Source organism: Trachymyrmex cornetzi, unplaced genomic scaffold, assembly GCF_001594075.2.
Source record: "Trachymyrmex cornetzi isolate Tcor2-1 unplaced genomic scaffold, Tcor1.1 scaffold153, whole genome shotgun sequence".
NCBI lineage: Eukaryota > Metazoa > Arthropoda > Insecta > Hymenoptera > Formicidae > Trachymyrmex > Trachymyrmex cornetzi.
The window spans coordinates 108,269-122,737 of record NW_017296124.1 but is presented as its reverse complement, the minus strand read 5'-3'; the positions used below and the strand labels follow the sequence as shown (position 1 = coordinate 122,737).

The 14,469-nt window shown below is 35.9% G+C and overlaps 2 protein-coding genes across 3 annotated transcripts in view; both read right to left on the bottom strand.

Annotated features, from left to right (window-relative positions):
- Positions 1-5,128, bottom strand: part of mGluR (metabotropic Glutamate Receptor) — a 25,137-nt gene extending 20,009 nt beyond the window's left edge. Inside the window, exons 1-2 of one of the 2 annotated variants that reach the window (XM_018503001.1) lie at positions 4,798-5,128; positions 2,630-3,434 (exon numbers count right to left, since the gene is read on the bottom strand). In XM_018503001.1, coding sequence (XP_018358503.1) covers positions 2,630-3,186 — 557 coding nt within the window. In that variant the 5' untranslated portion in view covers positions 3,187-3,434; positions 4,798-5,128. The remainder of the gene's footprint in view (positions 1-2,629; positions 3,435-4,797) is intronic. The other variant, XM_018503002.1, reaches the window with a different exon arrangement.
- An 88-nt stretch (positions 5,129-5,216) lies between these two features.
- The window catches only part of LOC108758174 (uncharacterized), a 19,542-nt gene continuing 10,289 nt past the window's right edge, over positions 5,217-14,469 (bottom strand). The window contains exon 2 of the mRNA XM_018502982.1: positions 5,217-6,087. Within this exon, the coding sequence (XP_018358484.1) occupies positions 5,653-6,087 (435 nt within the window). The 3' untranslated portion in view covers positions 5,217-5,652. The remainder of the gene's footprint in view (positions 6,088-14,469) is intronic.

The following is a 14,469-nucleotide window of genomic DNA, read 5'->3' as shown; positions in this document are numbered from 1 at the left end:
TTTTTTTCTCTATAGGTTTTTTTTTAGAAGACACTTTCTCCGAATCCGGTCGGATATCCGTAAAATGTCCGACTCGAAGAAATCACCTTCTCCCGGATATCCGATGATATTCTGTCCGTGGTACAAATCAGTGGTACAAAAGCAATTACAATTTTTACTGAGCATTTGTTGAGTTATCGCAATTTTTTGGAAAAAATTGTATATATTAAAGTTATATCTTATTCGCATATGCATTAAAATATGATATCATTATTATTTATTGTTATAGTTTGTCGAAACATGTTTTCGCACGAAATTTTGCGGCAAGGGTTTTGGGTAAAAGCCTCTACAAATCTTCCAAATGTGCCAAGATAACTGCTTCAAAGTAAATATTCGTGTTTCTCGAAGGTTTATCTTTATGATTGATCAGATATTTTCAATCGGATTTACGTCTGCGGAAGAAAAGCCAATCCATCTGTCGATGTCATTTTCACGTTTGTGAAAATCTCGTGAAAAGCATGTATTGTGGAAAGTATGATGATAAGCTATAATCAATAATAATAATAATGATTGGACGTCATATTAAATAAATGCATTTTATATAATGTATTGTATCTTGGATATAATATGTATTTTCAAAACATAATTTTAATTTTTAAAATATTAAATTTTTTTTTAAAAATTACTGTCGATAATCTGCAACTAATATATAATTTTTATATATATCTATAAAATAATACATATAAAAATATATTAATTTTTTAATTATGTACATATATTATTTATATATTATGCATATGTATGCATATAATATATTTTTTCTACTACAAGAAAAGAAATTTTAAGATTACAATTTATTATAGAAAAAGCCACAATTTAATATTGTTAAATGTGAGAATAGGAACCTACTATAATCAATGGATTATTAACAATTCATCCCTCATTCATTTGGGAGATTAATGGTTACTAATGGAAATTAATATCTTCTAGGTACTATGCAGCCTTGAATTACATTTAAACGGTCGTTTCTAGCAGATACGTACTCATCAAAGTCACTCATAACGAGTGTTTGAACAGTAATCGGAAGTCTTCTAATGACAATTACACGCGAGGTCGACAAACGATGTCAAACTAACAAGTCTGACGGGAATGTCGGAATGCTCAAATTAATCACAATTGAGGCCTTATATCGGGCGAATCAATAATATTGCCTGAGTCAATAATTGGTTAAACTTAAATTTATAAAAAAGAGATTATGAATTTTGCATGAAAAAAATCAATATTTACTTGGAATCTGTAAATTGCGAAGAATAATAGATTGATTGATTACTCAAATATACGGAATTGTGGAGCAGAGATTCGTGAAATATATCTCGAATAAATTCGATAACGAGCCATCGGAATACTTTATAATTAAATGCGCTTTTAATTAGAATTTAAAGAATCCACAACTGTTAAATTGGTGCAAAATTTGTTTCATGATTCCTCTCTTTGTCATTTTGCCATCTTTTATTAAATTCCTCAAATAAGGTCACTTTTTTGGATGTTCAAAAAAATAGAAAAAAAAGTTACTTCCAACGAGGAAAAAGTCCTTCTATACATGACCTCTCTAAATTTACTTTTTAAAATTATAATTTTCCAATCTTACTCGATAAACACGAAGAGTCAACTTTTGTAGCAATAAATTAATATTACAAAATTTAATAATTATTCTTAATGCACAAACGCTTTGCCCTTCCATTCTATCTGTAGTTTTAAGGCCATGGCACACAAAAAACTTAAGGTAGCAAGACGTAAGCAGTAAGGAAATCAACATGTTGAATTGGCTACTGCTTATGTTATGGTCTAACGGATTTTATTGTGATTGGTCAATTCGCTTACTGTTTACGTTTTACTGCTTAAAACCCATGGCACATACAAAAACGTAAGGCAGTATAAGACATAAACAGTAAGTAAGAAAATCGTAACATTGGATTCGCTACAGGCCTTAGGGCTATGGCAAAGAACGAGACATAACAAGACGTAACTTTCGTAGTCGTAACATAAGGTAAGGACTGACCAGTCACGACCACGACAGCTACGTTTTTCTCTGCCTTACTTTCGTTACGACTACGAAAATTACGTCTCGTTACGTCTCGTTCTCTGCCATAGCCCTAACAGTCTCTACTGTGATTGGCCAATTTGTTTACTGCTTATGTCTTACTGCTTTACCCTGGTAAAAATTTTTCTCAGAATTTTTCATATAATTTTTCAGAATTTCTCTATAATTTTATAACTTTCTCACATTTTTTATACAAATTGGAACATTTCTCGGAAAATCTACATCTTTTCTCAGAATTATTCATATATGTTAATTATGAAATATCGTAAGATTTTTAAGATTTTTTGTAAGTATAATTTCTGATGAAATGTTATAAAATCTAAAAAATTTAAAAATATTTTTTAAAAATTATGGGATGAGAAATTTCAGAATATTTCAGAATTCACTTGTATAAAAAATTCTGAGAGAAAATGTAAACTTTCCGAATATTTCTGAGTATTTCTCTAAAAAATATTCCAATTCGTATAAAAATTATAAGAAAAATTTTCACCAGGTAATGTTTTTGTATGTGCCGTGGGCTTAAGTTTTTTTGTGTGCCATAGCTCTTACCTGGTCTTATCGCTGAGCGCCTTAGCCGTGGACGCCGGCGATATTTGGGGGATGTGAAAGAGTCGCAGCAGGTTCGCCACCTGCAGCGACACCGAGCTGTAGGAGCCGCCTATCACGCCGAAGATGGGTCCCGCGCTCGCGGTCCTCTTTACCCTGGGTGTCGACTTGTCCGCGCACTCCAATACGCTGATGTCGATGTTGGACAGGGACGCCCGAACGAAGTGCAAGCTCTGATTGAGCGCGTACGTGTCGCGGCCGCACGTGTCGAGGATGTGGACGCCCAGCGTGACACCCGGTAGTATGTTGTCCTCCCGATTGATCTGATCGACGGCGAACAACATCGCCTCGAGCCGCTGCACGCCCCGGTGATAGATGTTGGGCCCGCACGCGGTTGGACCACCACCCTTCTCGTGCACCGGGAACAGTCCGCCCAGCACGATGTCGCCGGGTATCAGTACCGCCTCGTTGTGCATTCTCGACTGCACTGTCGACAAGCTCGTTAAACGCTGCAGCGACAAGGTCAGGAGCAGCAACGGCCAAGGCACACGTTGGTGCATCTTAACTGCCTTAATTGCGCGCCGTTTCACGCCGCTCTCGACAGTCCTAGTTTCTCTTAGGGAAATCCTAGGATCCTCGTCGGTCCGCCTCACCCGTTACATCTATCGGGACCAAGTTCCTACCACGAGCCGAGCACCTATCTCGAAACGGAGAGTTTTCCATCCTTCACTCGCGAATTTTCTCTACATTTTCGCAATCGATCAGATTCTGTCCTCTTCTTGTTGACAAGCAGATTAGTTATTCAAATCTACAGGGAAAAGAACGATTTTGCTCAAGTATCTAAAAATTTAGCTACGTACAGATTTGAAAATAATTTTGTCGGATTATTAAAATAATTATATATTAAAAAAAAGATTTCCTTAACTTTGGTATATCAGTTTTTTACTCGAAATTCAAAATGCCTATTACGGAAGCTGAATCTTCATTGCTTTGAATAATTCAATCTTGAATCACTAATATACACTATATATGTACTTGCATATATACCATATTGTAGTCTTTTCAAACTGCGCGCCGAATTGTTTTTCCGGATATATATATAAACGCAATTAAAACTACTCTAGTAAGGACTCGATGGTCAAATGGCTTAGGACGCTCATACGGAATATAAGAGATTCGGGTTCAAGTCCCGGCCGAGGTAATATTTTTCGCAATAAATTTATTAACAGCTTCAACATATTAACATCTTTGTAATATGATGCTTGATGGTAACATCAAATTATTAAATTGCTTGTCAATTTAATTCGCGATTACTAGAGTAGTTTTAATTGCGTTTATAGTCCGGAAAAACAATTTGGCGCGCAGTTTGAAAAGACTACAATGTAGTATATATGCAAGTACATATATAGTGTATATTAGTAATTCAAGATTGAATTATTTAAAGCAATGAAGATCCAGCTTCGACCGTAATAGGCATTTTAAATTTCGAGTATTGATTATGTTTCTCACATATGCGGTCTAAAATAAAGATTCTTAATATCATTTTTTTAAATAAGAGATTTATCTGCCAGTAATTAATTAAAAGTAATAATATAAAACAAAATAAGTTTATATCACTCGATTTCATCCCTCCTTCAAAAGTCTCAACTTTGCTCTCTTCTAAATAAAATCCTGACAACACCTAGAGATATTTGTGTTTTACATACACCCTAAATTTCTTACAGTGAAATCTCACTCCGAGCAAGTGAAAATACAATCATCCTTGAAAAAAAGTGAAAATATTTCATTTCTTGAAAAAGAGTGGCAATTTTCCCTCTTTTTAGAGTGAATTTTCACTTCAAAAGAGTAAAATCTTACTCCAAAAAAGTGAGACTTTACTCTAAAAAGAGTGAAGGTTGTCACTCTTTTTTTTTTTCAAGAAGTGAAATATTTTCACTTTTTTCAAGGGAGGTTGCATTTTCACTCCCTTGGCGTAAAATTTCACTGCAAGATATTTAGAATGTAGTTATTTTGATGGTTCAATCAAAATTATTTTTAATAATACTTTTAGAAACTTCAGCAAAACCATTCTTTCCATGTACAGTTCCCTAACATCGAATCGATGGTATTAATTGGCCGGTGTTTCTTCAGACTTCGATTCGTGACAGGGATACTCCACACTCTGTACTCACCGCACTTCCTGCTGGTAGAATTCCGGACCATCAACGCGGAGGAAGCCGCTTTCTCGATTCGAGAGGGGAAAGAGCTCGAGATTCCCCATCAGTGATCCCGATATCCACGCACCACTGATCGCGAGCCTTTTGATCGTTTCTCGATCGCTCGACCGATCGGACGCGCTTTTCCTCGTTAGGCATCCCTTCGGGGGTACAAACGAATAAAGAGACGATAAATCCCGGGAGTACGTCGGTCCCGTGTTTCACGATCATTTCTTAAACCACCCTCGGGCGTTCCTCGAATTCCTCCCGTTGTATACTATCTCTGCTTCAGTTTCCTTGCAACGAGTTCTTTTTCATATATATATATATATATATATATATCTCCTCTTTTTCCTTTTATATTTTATTTATATTATTTTTATTTTTGGTTCCTTCGCTTTCATTCTTTGTTGTTTCTTTTTTTCTAAGTTCTTAGAAAATTTATCCTAGAATTTATAGTAATAAACGTCATTGTCTATCTAACGCCCTATCTTTCTCTCGTTTCTCCTTTATTTCCCGAACGAATACCGCCCAGTTCAAGAAAATCAGTAAACGACGAACACGGAATTCCCCTCGGAACTCTTTTATAGAAGACGTTGAAACATCCGATACGATTATCGCGAATTCTCGGAACCCGTTGTTCTGATAAACGGTTGTTCCGGAATCGGGAGATGAGTGGAATATTGAGACTTTCTCTTTCTCTCTCTCTCTCTCTCTCTCTCTCTCTCTCTCTCTCTCAGGTACCGGAAGGCTCGCTCGGCGTCGTTCCCAGTCTCGGCGTCGTCGTCGTCGGCCTCAACGTCGTCGTGGCCATCGAGAAAAACGTCTTTTCTAAGCTAGGACTGTGTTGAATTTCCGGTTTTTCTTCCTCCTTCCGCCTACTTTATGGAATAATCCTCTTCTCCCTACCCCGACACAAAGGACACGCGACTCTTTCCCCTTCACCTTCGTCTTCCGTCTTCCGGGATATTTCTTTTGTCTCGCCTTCCTACCGTCCTTCTTTTCCAGACGGTGAATTTCCGACTCGTTAAACGGATTTAATTTCACCGAGTCTAACAAGCGCGATAACGGTGAGTCCCCGGCTTTAAATCCGAGATGGCACCGGCGTATCGGCGTGGTCTTGTTTTGAATTTCAAAGCGACGACGACCCAGTTCGAGGACGACGACAAGGCGCGACCGCGCTTCGATACTCTTGTCCTTCCTTGTCCACGTCCTCGGACTCAAGATAAGAGCAGTCGTGTCGTGAGGGCTAGCGGTTGGGCTCTGCTACAATTCTGCAAAATTACATAAACGGTTGATGGAACTGAGACCCCGTTTTACTTTGCAATTTATGTCCATTTTTACATGGAAAAAAATAATCATGATTAAATTAACATATATTAAGATATATGTTAAAAAAGAGCGAATTTCAGCTTAAAAATGTGTAAATAAAAAGAATAGTACGTTTTTGTAGATTTTGATCTGCTGCATACGATAAATTATTTAAAAATCCCAATTTTTGTACGTATACCTTTTTTATGCACCTGAATTTTATTATAATTCTACTGTATTCTTTTACTATATATCGAATTAAAAATTTTTAACTGTTAAACATTATTATTAAGTTTAACATCTAAAAGAGTAGAAAAGAAAATAGAAATTCACTTTTGTTCATTTTAAAAAAGACAGAGGCAAATATTTTTGAATGATAGTGTAGGTGCAGATCTGAAAATAATTTTGTTGGACTATTAAAATAACTATGTAGGACACTCAAGCATGATGAAGAATGTCGCTATGAAAATAATTTTGACATTTTAGCAACCGTTTTGAGCGTTCTACATAATTATTTTTATGCTTAACAAAATTATATTCAGATCTGTATCTAGCTAAATTTTTTAATTACTTTAGCAAAAGTGTTCTTTCTGTGTATGATTGAATTATTCTGGGAATAACCATCTGGAATATTTTTTAATTTTTATTTTCGCCCCCAGCGGCAAAAAATATAAATATACTGCTGTAAAATATTTTTGTATGATATTATTTGATAAATTTTTTCTTTTTTAATAATTATTCTTTATAAACCTTTGAATATGAAATTCTATCGAAACAGTAAAAAGCGTTATATTAATTAAAATCTTTATATATTTTTTAAAATACTGTCATAAGCTATTTAACGTGTGCTTACAAATTCCGTGTTTACAAAATTTTTTTTATTTTTACTTACTTTTTTCAAAAAAAATTATAATTAAATTCGTATTAATTACTTTCTTAAATACTAATAAATCGGAAAACAATCAATAATATTACAATGTGTTAGTTATAATAACGACTTCAATTATGAAAACAAGTGATCGTTTACGTAAAAAACTCGGGTGAACTTTCGGATTAAAAAAGTATTGATAAAACGAAACAGAATTTTGGTTAACATATTTATAATCGTAATAAATAATCTGATATTAAATGTTTGATTATTTTCATCAAAATTTATGCAGTCAAATATGTCTGCAGGTTATTTTAAAATTATTAATCGTTTATATTTTACCAAATAATTTGATTATTGTATATGTACATATTCTATATGTACTTCCATATATACTAATTTATTAAATTTTTTTCAGTAACAATGTAAATTAACTTTAATCTTTAATTTGCTCTTCATCTTGTCCTAATTAAAAGAATGTATAAAAATTTTTCAATTTTTAAGATTTTCATCAAATTATTAATATTCTTATAAGATTCTTATTGACATCAATATTGTTAAATTGCTTGTCAATATGTAATTTAATATGTAATATTACTACTTTCGTTTTGTTCATGATTGCGTTTCAAGACTGAAAAAGATTTCGGCGCTTGGTTTGCAGAATTGGATATATAAATTCACACAGAAATATTCTAAGCACTAAGATTAGCTTTAACAGAAAATAGGATTTCTCTTACTTAATATTTATCTTCTCGCTCCATTTTCCTATTTATAATAAAAAGCTTAACTGAGCAAATTTAATTTCAAAATTAATCTACATTGGCAGAAATGGACGTTACATACGCTTTTTAGAACTTACGACGAATTTGAAGTCAATAACACGCGCACCGAGAGTGTATTTGTCGCGCGATCCATCTAAACTTTTCCGGAAACGAACGGTCATGTGGGAAGAATTGAGGACAGGGGAGAGGAAGCAAGAGGGGCGAGATCGCCTCTCTCGAGGGAGGAGAAAATTATCGGCGACGTGATGGAGGCGACTTCCACTGCATGCAACTACACCATATAGGAAACGGTAGACAGCTTCTAATCAGAGTGGTGCCATATAAGATTAAAGGTATTGATTAGAGACCTTAAATAAGAGATTGCATACCAATTGATCACGTTCAGCCATATTTTCTAGGACTTCATGCTTAAGATAGAATGAAATATCTATACGCATTTCATTCTATTTTATATATCTATCTCTCATTCTATCTCAAGTAAGTCCTGAAAAATATGGCGAAGCAATCAGAAGTTGTCTAAACGATATCCAATCTCTTATTTGAGGATCTCTAGGTACCGACATGTTTTGGCGAAATCCTGCGAGTAAGAAAGAAATATATATATGTGCTCAATCTATCCAATAGTGTAGCTATCAACTGTTACCTGTTCCCAAATAGTAGAGTGACGTTTTATTGACGTTAAAGACGTTAAAGACGTCATTAAGACATCATTTGATGTCACCTTGTTACTTGGGTCAGTTGTTACCCTGCTGCATTCCCATATAGGTCCCATGGGAAATTGACTCAGGTGCATTATGAGGCAAAGTATAACAATAAAATATTGGGGATCATGAAATTGTACATTTGTTTATAAGTAATATACTTTATGTATAACATCTATGCATAAATAATCATTTACGCGTATATCGTATAAATAGATTCATAATATGTACCTATATTGTTACAATATATTGTAATAATACACGCACATCTATTTATGCAATCAGCAGTATACACGTAAATGATTGTGTACACAATTTCGTGATTCCCAATATTTTATTATTGTTATACCCTGCCCTATAACACACCTGAATCAATTTCCCATGGGACCCATATGGGAATTTGCGGCAGGGATTAGCTGTATGATTAAGTGCAATATATAATAAATAACATTGCTGATGTGAATTTATATTGCAAAACAACAATAGTAATATTGTTGACTTTAATATCACTTTATAACAATTCTATGAACAAAGGATATATAATATTATTATCTTTATATTTCTTGGAATGAAATCTCATTCCAAAAGAGTTAAAATATTGCCATTGAGAAAAAGTGAGAAATTGCACTCTTGAATTTCACTCTTTTCTAGAGTGAGATTCACTTCAAACAAGGAGTGAGATTTCTTTCCTTTGGAATGAATCTCACTCCAAAAGAGTGAAAATCTGTTTAAATCTGCCACTCTTTTTCAATAATGGCAGCATTTTAAAGTGAGATTTCACTCCAAGAAATTTAGAGACTATGAAAATAGCGAGACTCAGAATGCTGATGTGATGAGAGAGTAATATAAATAATAGACATAAAAAGGAACTCCATTAAAAATTCATCTTTATATGAAGTAAAGTTATTTGTTTTATAAATATTTACAATATTATAATAAAAAGATTCACATAATGGCAGATTTATATATAAACTCAGATTTAAACAGATTTTCACTCTTTTAGAGTGAGATTCCAAAGGAAAGAAATCTCACTCCTTGTTTGGAGTGAATCTCACTCTAAAAAAGGGTGAAAATCTACCACTCTTATTCAAGAGTGCAAATTTCTCACTTTTTCTCAATGGCAATATTTTAACTCTTTTGGAGTGAGATTTCACTCCAAGAAATTTAAAAATAATAATATATCCTTTGTTCATAGAATTGTTATAAAGTGATGCTAAAGCCAACCATATTACTATCGTTGTTTTGCAAATACATACAGATTGATTAAAGTACATAGTCGATTTGCTTATGAATTTTGATCAGAAATCAATACAATTGAAAAACTGGTGGGAATGGCTAAAACATGGCGGACCAATCACAAGTGATAGTCGTATGGCGCCACTCTGATTAGAAGCTCTCTAGGGAACGGTATCGGCTTCCCGCCTGCCTATATCGAGCATCCGCTTTTCGGACTAATAATTTCGCCCGACGACTTCCGGCCCGTGATTGCTCGGGAAACTGCTAATGCGTGCTACGTCCTACATACATAGAGTGTACATATATACGTCGGGCGCATCGGCACGTAGCGTCGGAGTGTATATCTCGACGGGGAGGACGCGAGAGGGTGGATTTTGGTCGAAGACTGGTGGTGGGCGGCGTGGGCGGGGATCGGGCAAGGGCAAGGGCACGAATATATACATATAAATATAGTTATATCCTGAAAACGTCTACACATACACACAGGTATATCTCGAGATTGCCCCCGTAATCCCGTAATCGCGTTCGACTCGAACGGTGGAAACAGGAACGGTCGGTTTCTCTTCTCCCTTTCCTGTTTCTCCGTTCAGGGTGGAAATAGCGCGCGCGAGCGCAAGGGTATTAAGGGTGTAAACACGCATAATATCGTGAATCGCATCAGGGATCGTCCTGGTAATCTCGGTAACTGTTCGATCCGATGATGAAACCCGGGATCAGGGAAAAGGGCAAGTTATAGGAGGAAAGCCTCCATCTCCTCCGTCTCGATCGTCCCTTTCGCATCCGAGATGCGAATCCGGGAGCGTTGTAACCGCATGGAAATAGCTCACAAACACAGGGGCGCAATTATGTAAACACAGGTAATATCACAGGCGAATCGCTTCGAGATTGCCCCGATAATCCTCCAGTAATCGTTCGGCTTGTCGACAAAACGCATGGCCCGTGGAGCACGAAGGGGTTGGAGGGAGAGGGAGAGGGAGAGGGATCAGAAAACGGGAAGTTTTCCCTTCGCCAACCTCTTTTCGACGAATAACTGCGTGGAAATAGTGAACAGTTGAAGGGTGGGCAGGGGGTGGCAGGATCGAATGCACCCAGATTGCTTCCGGCTGTTCGCTTCCGTGCATCGCCGCTAATCGACGGACGTTTTTAATAATTTCAACATTCTCTACACACAAATCGCGATCAACGCTGCCAGAAAAGAACCGGAGGCGACTCGTCTCATTTAATTAATTAAAAAGGGGGTTTTAATGCCGCCCGCGGCGTCCAAAGCAAAGGGATGACACGTGTCCCTTCTCTGTAGGTATACGACGTTCTCTCTCTCGATATTACTTTTATGAAATATAAGAATTATTAATAATAATTATATAGCAAATAATATTTACGTGAAATGTAATAATTAAATATTTTATGATATAATAATTTTCTCTCGATATTATTTTTGTGGTATAAATAAAGGAATTAATAATTATTATATAGCAAATAATAATATTTATGTGAAATGTAATAATTATAATAATTATAAATATAATAAACACAATAAAAGGATTTTTGAAATTCAACATCATATTAATAGTTAATATAAAAGCGTTGGGAATCAGTGCGATAAGTAGTCATAATAATTATACATACAGTCTTAGCCAAAAATATTAAGCACTTATATTATTTTTAATTAAGTTTATCTGGAATTCTTTTATCAGAGCATTGTTACTTACCGGCATTATATATAAGTTTAAAAGGTCTTTGAAGCAAAAGATAATTTACAGAAAATATCATATATCAATTTTTAAAACTTTAAATTAATGGTTAATAAGGTTAATATTTTTGGCCAAGGCTGTATATAATAATTACATGTAGACTGCCTTCGAATTGGTCGCATGTCCTTTATTTGCGATCTCTTTGTCCAATTTCGCGAGATACAAATTCTATATGTTTAGCAGAAGAAAAAGTAATATGAAATAATTAAATCTTTATGATATATAATAAGTAAAAAAAGACCGATGCGAATAATATAAAGAACCGAAAAGAACCTTATTCGGTCACTGGATATTATTGCTTAATAATATTTTAGTGTGAATTTATGTTTTCTAGTATTGCTGTTTTTCTTTTATTGATGCGGAAAAGGGTCATAAAAATCAAGAACCGTGGAAAAAATCAATAGATATTAATACAAGACGAACGAATGAAGATGTGAAGAATCCAATCGAACTGTAGATAATGCGAAGCATAGAAAAGATTGCTATGTATAATACAGACGTTTCGATTTTTTCGTCTTTGAAAAAATAATGATCCAACTGTTTGTCCAAACCTTCGATTTATATCGGTCTGTACTATTTCTAGTTTTATATTCAATGACTTCTTTTTAAGAATTGCTACCCTCAAAAATAAATAAAAGACATTATTAATTCAACGTAAAAATTTACATCGCATACACTGTTAAATATCAAACAAACAATAATGATTCAATCCCTTAAGTTAAGTAATATTTGATTTTTAATTCCTATGTATGTCAAAATATGAATTAATCCATTTCTGTGGTTGAATTACTCAGTTTCAAAGTAAATAACGTCCATATTATCGTGCTCAGTAAATAATAAACTAAATTCGAGTCAAATTTAATACGTTTCTTGAATTACATTGTTTAACCATTTAGCTGTATATTATACATTTTAGTTAAACAAATAACATATTCGGTAGAAGCAATGACAATTTACAAAAATAATTAAAAATAACTCAAATTGGATATAATTTGACATTATGAATTTAACAGTGTACATAAAGGATTAATCCTCGTTTCTATCAATGTAGATTAACTGTGATCTGGATTCATTTCATTCTCTCTTTATCTTTTCTAATCCTTAGAACTAGGAAAGGATAAAAAGTAAGTTAAACCGAGATTAAAGTTAATCTACGTTGGTAGAAATGGGCATAAGAAATATACAACTTGGGCTTTCTAATAATTTCTCATTAAAGTACTTATATGTTTAATGAAATAAAACAAATAAAATAAGCAGTTTAAGGAGAAAAGTAATTTTTAATTTAGACCTTCTCACAACTTGACAAAAGTTTTTCTTATAAAGTATACTTTTGCAATTTTTATATTTTATCTAAAATATATAATATAAATGAAAGAAAAGCCAGTATACAGAAAAATAATAACAAAAATTTGTAACGTTATCTTCAAGCTGAAAAAACTACCTTTTTATTTAAAGAAAGATTCACGCCTCCGACAACTAACTAGATAACTTCTTTGTAACTTAACGAAGTTTTTATCGCTTGGTGTCCGTACCAATAATCGCCACGCCTCGACGAAACTCTCCGTCGTGATAACAGCATCGATCCGTTCCGGGATCCAGCGGGAACTCAGAGGAATAGATCCCGTGGCCCATTGCAGAGAGTTGCTACAAATTCCTCATTCTAAAATTCCACAACTTTTCCCTGATTTTCAGACAAAATTTCATGATTTTCCCTGAAGCTCCAATAATATTTTGAAAGTTTTCGCATTTTCGTCCTAATTTAGAAATCGTCGAATATTTCGTTAGAAGAACAATTCAACATAGCAATGTCAATTATTATTATTATTATCTTTATGAAAGCAAAGAATTTTAGGTTTCCAGAAGACTTTGTAACATTCCCTGACTTTTCCCTGGTTTTCCTGAGAGTTTTCAATTGTCCTAACATTTCCCTAATTTCCCTGATTTCCAGTTTTGTGGAAACTCTGTTTTATCGCTCGTACAGCGATTAAATGGAATAGACAATAGACAAAGCAACAAACTCACCGACACAAACGGACCATTCGAGAGTCCTCCAGCCGTCCGATCTATGGAGCGCCCTACCGAACGATCCTCGCGCGATTATTTAAAAGATCACAGATCGAAACCGCCGTGTCCGCGCGTAACCGCGCATCTTCGCCTCCAGCCCGCGTCAGCCCGGCTAATTAACCGCGATCGATTCCCTCGCGAGGCGAGAAACAGCGGGACAGCTTCTCGCTTGCGCGCTTCCCGCACACCCTCGACTTTCCCTCTCATTCGCTTCGTCTTTCACTCTCTCCGCGCGCGGGGATTCCCCGCCGCGTAAAATCCCGTCTCGCGACTCGCGGCTACCGCGGATGATCCTCGCGCTTTATCGCACTCCCTTATCGCGTTTTCCCGCGAATACCCCGATACGGCGACGAACTCCGCCTGCGTGGAAAATCGGACGTCTCGCAGCTAGCGTTCCCCCGTCGTCTTCGCGATCTCGGGCCGCGTCATGCCGCGAGTCTCATTCCGCGAAATCTCGAGCTACGTGCTGCACACGTCGATTAAATCGGCAAGCGATGATCGAGGAGGATCTCGAGCGTCACTCCGAATCCAAAGAGGACGAACGGAACGAGACCTCTCGCTTTTACGATTCCCCGGTGGGAAACTCGTGAGTCTCTTAAACGGCGAACACTCGCATCATCGAAGAGAAACACGCTCCTCGACACTCCGCGAATTCCGAAATTCGTTCTGACAGTACGGGAAGCAACGCTCGTCGGGACTTTTGCGAATTGGTCCTCGGAATCTCGCGAGTTCCGAGCCGCGAGGATTCATCAGAGGGATATTCGGGAATGATAGAAAGGGGAAGAGAGAGAGAGAGAGGGGGGGAGGGGGGAGAAAGGATCGTTTTAAGCGGCTCGATGTAACTCGGAGACACCCTTCCGTCTCGCTTTGAATCCTGTTCTCTCCGTCACGGTGATCGGTCGAGCAACCGAGCGAAATGATCGCACGAGCCTCTC